Source organism: Ananas comosus, linkage group 3 (assembly GCF_001540865.1).
Source record: "Ananas comosus cultivar F153 linkage group 3, ASM154086v1, whole genome shotgun sequence".
NCBI lineage: Eukaryota > Viridiplantae > Streptophyta > Magnoliopsida > Poales > Bromeliaceae > Ananas > Ananas comosus.
In genome coordinates, this window is record NC_033623.1 from 646,516 (window position 1) to 656,567 (window position 10,052).

Here is a 10,052-nt window from a genome sequence, read left to right on the forward strand (position 1 = left end):
ACTTTCTCATTTTTGGGGGAGTCGTAGACCGAACGATCTCTTATCTTTAGAAACTAAAGGTTCCCCTCAGGATGAAGCTTTTTCTTTGGTTGGCCTCAAGGTATAGGGTTCTAACGGCGGAGATATTGTCCAAGCGTGGCTGGCAGAGACCGCCGATTTGTGTTCTATGTTGCAAGAGTGAAGAAAAGCTAGAACACATACTGTTTGAATGCTCGTTCGCAGTGAGCCTGGGGACCAACCTACTACAGGGCATACCGAACACTAAGCACACCCTGTTAAATCAACCCGGAGATCTTTCGGCCAGATGGATTCGAGCCAGGAATTCACAATCGGGACAAGCTAAAATTATTTTCGATCTCTGCTTCGCTGCGACTTGTTAGGAAATTTGAAAAGAAAGAAACTCTTGAATCTTCGACAATCGTGTAGGGGGAAGTGGAGGAGTGGGTAACAAAGTTTTTTCCTCTGTATTACTCTGGAACTCTACTTAATTTGTGATGATAGTGAGCATCAAGGGTGTGCCCACTCTTTTGTGCTCGACTATCCGCATGTGATATACTTCCTCAAATAGGGTCCCCCTGTTTAATCATACATACATAGCTATAGTTGGCTGACGGTTTGATGGTTCGTATTCGAAATTCACATTTAAAATATATTTATTTTATATTTTTAGGTGAATTTATTTTTAACTAAAAAATTAGCGAAATAAATAGCATACTATCTTCAAAGAAAGAGATTTTCTTAGTTTCATATATTTTACACGGGTATAATCATATACAATGCAAAGCAAAAGGTTACTTTTTTAAAAACAACAAAGGAGATATGAACGTGTGTTGAATTAATCTTATTTATGGACTTAATTAATGTACTGGTACCAAACATTGACTTTTACAACTTACATTAAAAACCATTTTTTTTTTTTACAAAAAAGTCTTATTATGCATGCCTTTTAACACATTAAGTTCACTTCGTGATTTTCAAAATCATTCTAGAACGCCTTAATTTGAAAGTAGTAATATTTTTCGCCCTTTCTAGAGCTCAGTGTGCAAAAAAGTAAAAGCACTTATTACTAATCACTGTTGTAATTAATTTACTCCTGTTCTATGAAGATATATATAGAAAAAATAGGACTATTTATTAGCGCGTTATAAATCAGCATCGAGCTCTTTATTGCGAAATCTTTATAATACAATTGCTTGTATAATTTCGCTACATGAATCAAATCAGCCTTACACTGACTTTCTTAAGAAAACACTTAACTTGCACATGTTTCTAGAATAACCCTTCATTTTCTCTAGTTCAATTGGTAGAATGAAAAATCGCAAGTCTTAAGACGAATTAAGCTACAGATACAGCGAACAAAACGCGCAAAAGTTCCGAATCGCAGAAGCCGATCGATCGACCGTTAAAATGCCTTAGGAGGCATTTGTTGATTTGCTAAGAAGTGTTTGAAAAGCGACAGAGCTTGTCTCGGCTTGAACTGGGGGACTTCGTGGCCAGCTCCGCGGATCGTAACAAATGTTAGCCCTTCGAAGATTACCGTCCACCCTCCGACCTGTGCAAAAATGCGCGCGAGCATAAGTAATTCGTTATCCTAAGTTTTTCGCGAAAAAAAAGAGAAAAAAAGGGCCTAGAAATTAATTTTACTTAAAAAAATAAAAAAAAAATCACGGGGCACATGCATGTACCTGCTCATAGTCATACCACGGCGTCCACTCTAGAATAGTTTGAAGGCCAAGTTTGCGGAGCGTGTATCTTGTTGACGTGACTGGGATTCTTCCATCAGTGTCGCCGCTGTTAATTTCAACGAATAAGAAAAACAAACCAACTGCTCTAAATAGTGCTGATTATATAAACACGAGATAGAAACTACCATCTATATTTCGAAGCCATAATATAAATATAATTATTAAGCATTACATCATTAGAATTTAATTGGTAATGTTAATTATTAAGTTATGTATGTTAAATTGGGTTGTAGTTTGTCGACTTAAAAACCTATACCTGTAAACCCACACCCTGATTCCGCCGTCGATGAGCTTCCGAATGATCGGTAGCATAGACGCCGGTGCATCGTTCCATTGGTTGATCGCATTGCTGCAAATAAAAAATAAAAATTAAGAAAGGATTAAGTTAAATTCGATTCAAAATTGTGAGAATTTAGGTTTGAATACGGATTTTTAGACTAAGCTAAGATCAATAAATTCCGATCCAAACACAACTAAAATGTGTTAGGGTTAATGGAATAGCACCTGCAGTGAGTCCAATTGTATCCAATATTCGTAACATTCGCGTGAAGTGCTTCTTGAACATCTTTCCTATTGAAGTACACCTCTGTATAGTCCGACACGCAGGGATCGTAACCCGCAGGCTTCTTAAACCACTCTTTCTGCAATACGTAAACAAAAGCTAAGTGAGTCGTGCTATCAGTACGCACTCTACGATACTATCCTTGTGGCCTGCTGATATGCTGATATGCTGATATACTTACAAACTTCGAGAAGAGCTTAGGGGACGCGCCCTCAATCCAAAAGTGCTTATTCGTTGCAGAGGCGGTGGACGTGTTCTCGACGCAGACGGGGGAGTACAAGCTATACATGTCGATGATATTGTAAACGGCGAAGTACTCGTTCAGCGCATTGTTGCAGGCATTTGTAACATTCACTTCGCTGAAGTTGCAGTTCGTTTTTACGTCGTGGTACACTCGATCGGATATGACGGCATGATCCCAGGCGTAGTCGATCATTCCGTTCTGATCAGTGTCGTCGTCCATTAACGCGTTACCTATCTGCTTATAAATGAATCAAGTAAAAAAATTGTGGTTAATTATTAGGATAATCGCTTTTTGAGAGATTAATTTAACCATTTTCCTAATTTTGTACATTCATTATTTGTAATTTGCAAAGATAAATACTCATAAGCCATAATCATCTTCAATTAGGATAGTGTAAAATTACCATGAAACCCTTGAAATTGATATAATTCTCCTTAGGGCCACTTTTGTTTTCGTCGAATATCATCTCAGAGAGTTCTGGAACATAATGTCCTAAAAGGAGAAAAAAAAAAAAGAAAAAAAGAAGATGATTTAAGTAAAAAAATTAACCACAAAAATTAAAAAAAGGGGTTAACTTAATTAATTAGCTAAATAGAGAGTAATCTCTTTAATTAATTACCTCCATAGCTTTCTCCAGCAATGTAGAATTCATGGGACCTGAACTGTGGAAACCTCTTAAACCAATTTACAAGGAATGCGTACGAGTCCTCGGCTTTAAACGACGGAAAATATAAAGCGTTAACGCGCGAAAATATTATCAAAATTTACTGCATAAATTTGCTAAGATAAATGGAAACATGGTTATTAATTAATTGTTGTGTAGGAATTACCTGTAATTTTGTCGCCGAGATGAAGCAAATCGGAGCTTGTGTTTGTGTATGAAAATCCAACACCAACAGGAGACTCCAAAAAAATCAAATTGGCCTCTAAAATTATAGAGACAAAAATTATTAGGATCATGTAATCCAATACTTCATTGTTACTTAATTAGTTGTTAATCAGGGTGTTTTTTTTTAGGAAATATTAAGCTAAGTACTTAAGCAAGGTATTTTTGCATTGAATGTATGAAATAGGTGATTATGAGTTCGACATGATTCGACTATGCTATCTGAAAACTAGCTCTGATATCATATCATTCAAAAGATTCATAGTGTAATGGACGATTCAAAAATAGTTATTTTTTTTAAAAAAAAAAAGTTAATGCGTGGAAAAGTTATAGCCTTTTCTTTTAGTAGGTTCTCCAAAGGATAGATATTTTCTCAGCATTTTTCTTTTCTTTTTTTTTTTTTGAAAGGGAAAACCACTTGGCCTCTCAACACCTTTTTTTTTTTTTTTTTTGACTCAAAGGGATACAAAATATTCAATCATTTTGAATNTATTAACCCCACTTTATTCGCATGGGCCATGTTAATAAGTCATTAAACAAATGGTCTTTTATTAGGGAGTATAATATTTTCACAATTTTCCTTTGACTCAAAGGGATACAAAATATTCAATCATTTTGAATATGTGGTTAGTTGATTAGAAATTGTATAAGATCTCATACTCCCTAACATAGTCAAAGGAAAATTGTGAAAATATTATACTCCCTAATAAAAGACCATTTGTTTAATGACTTATTAACATGGCCCATGCGAATAAAGTGGGGTTAATAAGCTCTCTATTTGAGACATTGCATTCCAATAAAATAGCTTTTATGTTTAATTCAAAAAAAAATTGGTGCACATTTGGCACAGCTAGAGCTTTTACAAAATTAGTGTTTTAGTCGAAGTTCTGAAAACACACTTCTAAATTTTTTTTTTCTTTTTTGATCTAAATTCCCCAAACAACTTCTTGTTTTAGAAGTATAAGAACTTTAAAATTAAGATTTTCCTTTCAATTTTTGTTGCCAAACATTTCAATTCTAGAAGCCAATTAATTATCAAAGCATGCATATATGTTATGGACATATGTAATGAATATGATAGAGCATGTCTAGAATAAAGTTTCTACTTAACACACATACATATATATACATTTCTTTTTCTTTTATCTATTTATTTTTCAATAAATTATATGTAAGTTAAATGTACATAGTTTGTATATATATGTGTCTGTGTAATTAATATGTTTAATATGATCATAATAATATTAAGTAACCTTGCCTTTGTTCCACGAGTACTTGTTTAATCTTAGTTGGGGCACCCCTTTTTGCATCAAAAGAGGCCCAAGCTCCTCTGCTTCTCCATACCCAATAGAAGAACAACCAGGTCCTGTAATAAATAAAAAATAAAAAATAAAAAAAAGATAAAATATCCATTTATATAAATTCAAAAAGAAATAAAAAGAAATAATGAATTATCTGATTACCAAATCACATCAATTAATGAATTAGAAAAGTACATTAAACTAGCGAGATATCGACCTCTGAAAAACTTGGTCAATTTGTGTTCTTCTAAAAGGTATAAAACACACCACAATGCACCTAACGTGCACCTCCTTATCAACACAACTAGTTAAATCAATGAGCCGCCTACAACGCACATGTCCGATCACGGCCTAAGATCTAAATGCTTCTATCTCCTCTTTCGCTCTCTAAATATTACAACTATTTCAACACAAGGTCGTCGTTTTCATTAACTCTATCTCAACGGTAACAAATAAAGAACGCATTGAAATTGATAGTGACATTGAACAATAGAAGATGAGATCAATGGACTCTATTTTCGTATCCTAGCTACTTGATATTCTTTCTAACTTGTTTGGTTCATATTTTCGCATTTTAATTTTGAAAAAAAAAAATTTGTGAACTGTAATAACTAATAATTAATGAGAACATAGGGACCATTTTACATATTCCGGGTCCTACTTTGCTAAACGAGTACAAATATTTTTCAAAACACTTTGGACCCAAAATATCATCCTTTTCTCAAAAAAAAGATTACGCATATTTTGGTGCTAAACAAACTTTGCAGCTTGTAAAGGTATTACATAACATAAAATTTATGTACACGAAAATTAAGAAATTAACAACAACAATAACCAAATGAGGCTTTTATCGTCACATCAAATGATTATTACTCCATAGTACTATTCTATTTTCCATATAAAGATGTGCGTTTCGTGGCCATTAAAACTAGTCACGTACCCACATGTGGCTCATTAAAGCATGATATAATTTCAACAAAATTAATAATAGCAACCATATATAGTGAAATAAACACTATTACTGGGAAAGGTTCTAAAATTTTATCCAAAAAGATATTCTCATCACAAAGCAAACAACATAAAGGTCAAGCAATAGAATGAATACAAAGTTACAAACTAGGAAAACAAACAACGCACGCAATATACAAATATACGGGTCCATTTGCCCCCTCTTATTCTTTCTACCTATGTAGGGTACAGTATTATTTAATAAAGCACGATTTAAACACTATAATTATAGAAATATTACGTCAAACGTTTTCGACTGTTTCTTATTCTCTTTGCAGTAGAATGAGAAACTCTAAATTGAAACAAAATCATGTGTATATTTAATGAATATCATAAACTACCTACTAAAGCTGAAGCATAATCACATATGTATTCATAATTTTACCTTTTGCTACAAAAGAAATTTAAAATTAAAACTTTTGTATTTGGTAAATATTTATAACTGTAGTTAAAAGTAGGAACGTGAGAGGACCATGGATCTCCACGCGACCCTACGTTGTCGGTGTGAGAGACATATGTCTTCTTATGTACAGCCTCGCGCACTAAAAATTATTGTGTGCACCGAATGCATTAGCAAATTATATATACCATTCAACTAAAATTTCATAATAGAGACTTCGAAATCAGAACTTAAGGATATATATGTTCAATGATAATTAAAAGTCCAGCATATCAAAAATGGAAATTTTTAAATTCATATTTTTACTAACCCTTTCTCTAGAGATGCATAGGTAATAAATTTTTAAAATATTTGCCTTTTTATTCTCTATATATATATAAATAGACTCTTCAGATGATATTAGTTAATAGTATAATAATGAATTAGAATTGCACCATGCTTGGATGCCCCAATATGTTATCAAGTGATATTTTATTCTGTTGTGATTGAAAGTTAAGAGTGTGATAATCAAATGTATATAATGAAATAGCATATTCAGCTTCAAGTAATTAATTGTTTTCAGAATAATATAAATTATTATCTCCTAGGTATCATATGCTAATTAATCTAAGAAACCATGAATGCAAATGTCTTTTAAGAAGTTTTAAAAAAAAAAACTCCTATCTTTAGTAACACAAGCAAATTTCATGCCAAATAATTAAGTTAATTATCATCAGATAACTTATTCTGGTATGGAAACAAAAAACTCAACTTCAAAAATATATATCATCAAATATTAAGTGCGGTGCACAGAGTGAGCTAGGTGCAGGCAATAATTTCTCCTTCTCTAATTAGTGGCCTCTATTTGGTTTCTCTCATTTGGAAAAGAATATAATTAATGGGTTAACTAAATTCGCAATTTACTTTATTATTTTTAAAAAATATTATAAAAAAGTTTAACAAATTAAGTGATTTGATTAAAACATAAACTAAAGTTTAATGACTTAATTGACCTTGAATAAAACTTTACTAAAAGTTCAGCGACCAATGGTGTAATTATTTGCTTATTAGTTTATCTATATATTTGAAGAAAAATAGGGTGACCTAATTTTATCACTGGACATTCCAGCTATGATATTTGATGATGGTCCCCAACCATCCTTGTTTTGATATGTAGACACTGGTGCATGAAAGCGCCACATCAACCATTTATTATTTTACATCTATAGGCCCTCTCTCTATACAAAGAGTACTATGGTCCACACCTGTGAATTAATAATATGCATATATATATTGATTAAACCTTCTTTTAATTGATCTTGTAGTGTGATATGATGATTATTTGATCCTAAAAAAGATCACACAACAAAGTGACAAAGGGACTTAAAGAGCATAAGTGCTAAATACATGCATGGTACTAGTAATGAGAGAGAGAGAGAGAGAGAGAGAGAGAGAGAGAGAGAGAGAGTCAAACATGAAGCTTTGCGTAAAATGTTACCAAAATTTTGTAGATCCCGGAAAAAAGTTGTATATATCTAAGACCTCCACTCATTCTCTGAAAACAGTTGTACTTGTGATGCAAAATGACTAAAGATTAAACAAAGTATATAAGGTGGTCAATGTTGAACAATAAGTTTGTTTTCACAATATTATTCAACATGGCATCGAAGCAAGAGAATCTGATTAGTGTGTTGTTTTGTTTAATTTGCACCCATTTTAATTCAAGTCCACGCCACATCTCTCTATCAAAAAATCTCGACCGCGGGCATGAGAGAAAATGTTGAATATAAATATTAAAAATATTGTTCTCTCGTACGTATGTAGTTTAAGTTTTTGAAAAACAACGGTTGTATTTCTCATATGTATTTTGTATGTTACTATCATCGTGCAATAGTGGAGGAGCCCTAGGGAGTGCTAAGTCAGTAACCTGATAAATGGACTACACATTTTCGAGTTTGAATGTACACAACCCATTAGTAGAACAACTAGAGCTTAAAACATAGCCATCAAATTAAAGGCACCATATGTACACTTCTCTCTAGCTTTCTCTCTCTTACATTGACAATTACCTTGCATCTATCTTGCACCAACTTGATTAAATTCACTTTTTTTTTCCTTTTTTGAATGGAAAATTAACTTTATTAATGAAACACCATCTATATATAAATATATATCTACCCCTTTTTTGAATGGCTTATGATTCATGTAACTAACATCTTTATATCTATCCTAACTAGTTGTAATTCTAACAAACCCATTAATTCTCTTTGTACTCTTTCTCAACAACAAGTTATAGTATCATGAATAAAGGAAAACAAAAACAAACACAAATACAAAAGGAAAGATGGAAAAAAAACTAAAGAATGGTGTATGGTATATAATTGTTATGAATTATGTGAACAAAACAAGTGTATATATATATATATACCTCCATTGAGCCATAGAACAAGAGGCTTCTTCTCCACATCATGAGAGACCTCAAAGAACCAGTAGAAGAGCGCGCGGCCGTGGCTCTCGTTGACAGTCACGTACCCCGCGTACTGCTCGAAGTTCACGATCGGCTGGCCCGGGAGTCGGATCACGCGATCAGCATCTTGTTGCTTTTGGACCTCAGGGTCCAATTTGTATGACTCAACAAGAGCCAAGTAAGAGGAAAAGAGAAGGATACTAAGGAGGAAACAAGAAGGGATAGAGATCAAGGCACTCATTTGGAGAATTATTGCTGGTCCCAAGGGTTCTTCAAATGACAAGGGGAGTGGCTTTAGCTATTGTATATTTATAGCATAAGGGGGGTGGACCCTTGTATGTTAATATATATCCCTCTTAAGCTTATTCGATTGCACCAAAGTTGCTTCTTCTCATCCTTCTTTTCCTCACATTTATATAGGACATAGAAAAAAGATTCCTTCTCTTTTCTTCTTTTATTTTGTTTTTGCTCTAGTGTTCAATTTGTTTCACTAAGTACAAAAAGAAAGCCTCCCTAAGATGATGTGCAAATCAGGTTATTGTTTACACTTGGTGTATTGGTGCGCTCGAAATTTATGCACCGTTATTCTATCTGCTATTCTTTTCATCTCATATTTTCAGTTCGATCATCTAATTTCTAAATAAAGAAAAGATGATAAAATTGGTACATGATTAAGATTAAAATATGAGATCGACGGAGAGTTAAATGACTGATGTGTGTTACCCAGAAAATAACTCTAATAAAAAATAATTTTAAAAATTAAATGAATCATGTCATGTGCATTGACAGAAAAGATAACTTAAGATAAGATTAAAAAAAAAAAAAATTAAAATATATACTACAAAATAGCGAATGTAAAAATAGGGATCTTAAGATGAGTTATGATACGATGTTATCAAAAAAACTCAATGTATAATAGAAAATGATTCAAAAATAGTGTTAACGGTGCGCACAGATGTACAGATATAATAATTGCTATTTATTTAGGAGAGTGGCGGGTCAGAAGAAGGAAGAGAATGAGAAAAATGAGCCAACTGAAAAAGCTGCACCAGAAGCTACCAAAAAAACAATTTAAAATCCCAAACCACTCTGTTTTTGGACTTGACTTCATATAGATGGATGGTATTCTTTTGACTCTTTTGTTAGGTTTGGGTAGTTGTATGCGTTTCCTTGCATTGGTGGGGCACCTCTTTATAGCCTCATGTTTTGGAGGGCTTCTTTGTTATTGAGAAGCAATTAATTAATTATAAGGGTTTTACAAATAAGATGTCTAAAGCTAGTTTGATTATTTTTCAATGTTTTATAAATAAAAATATTATGTGATTAGATGAGTTTTGTCACCATTAATTACCTTGCAATGCAATCTGATCAGATATCAAAAAATTATTTCTTTCTTAGAAGAAATTACCTACCAAACAAACTTGTAAATGCATAGACTAATTATTTGCTCATTAATTCTC

The 10,052-nt window shown here is 32.9% G+C and overlaps 1 protein-coding gene across 1 annotated transcript; it reads right to left on the reverse strand.

The window, feature by feature from the left end:
* Positions 1,135–9,040, reverse strand: LOC109707604 (serine carboxypeptidase-like 34). Its single transcript, XM_020229011.1, has 10 exons — positions 8,554–9,040; positions 4,696–4,803; positions 3,382–3,477; positions 3,171–3,263; positions 2,955–3,043; positions 2,489–2,785; positions 2,250–2,386; positions 2,002–2,094; positions 1,686–1,791; positions 1,135–1,552 (listed from the first exon to the last, which is right to left on the reverse strand). The coding sequence occupies exons 1-10, from the start codon at positions 8,831–8,833 to the stop codon at positions 1,403–1,405; spliced, it is 1,449 nt and encodes a 482-aa protein (XP_020084600.1). The 5' UTR covers positions 8,834–9,040; the 3' UTR covers positions 1,135–1,402.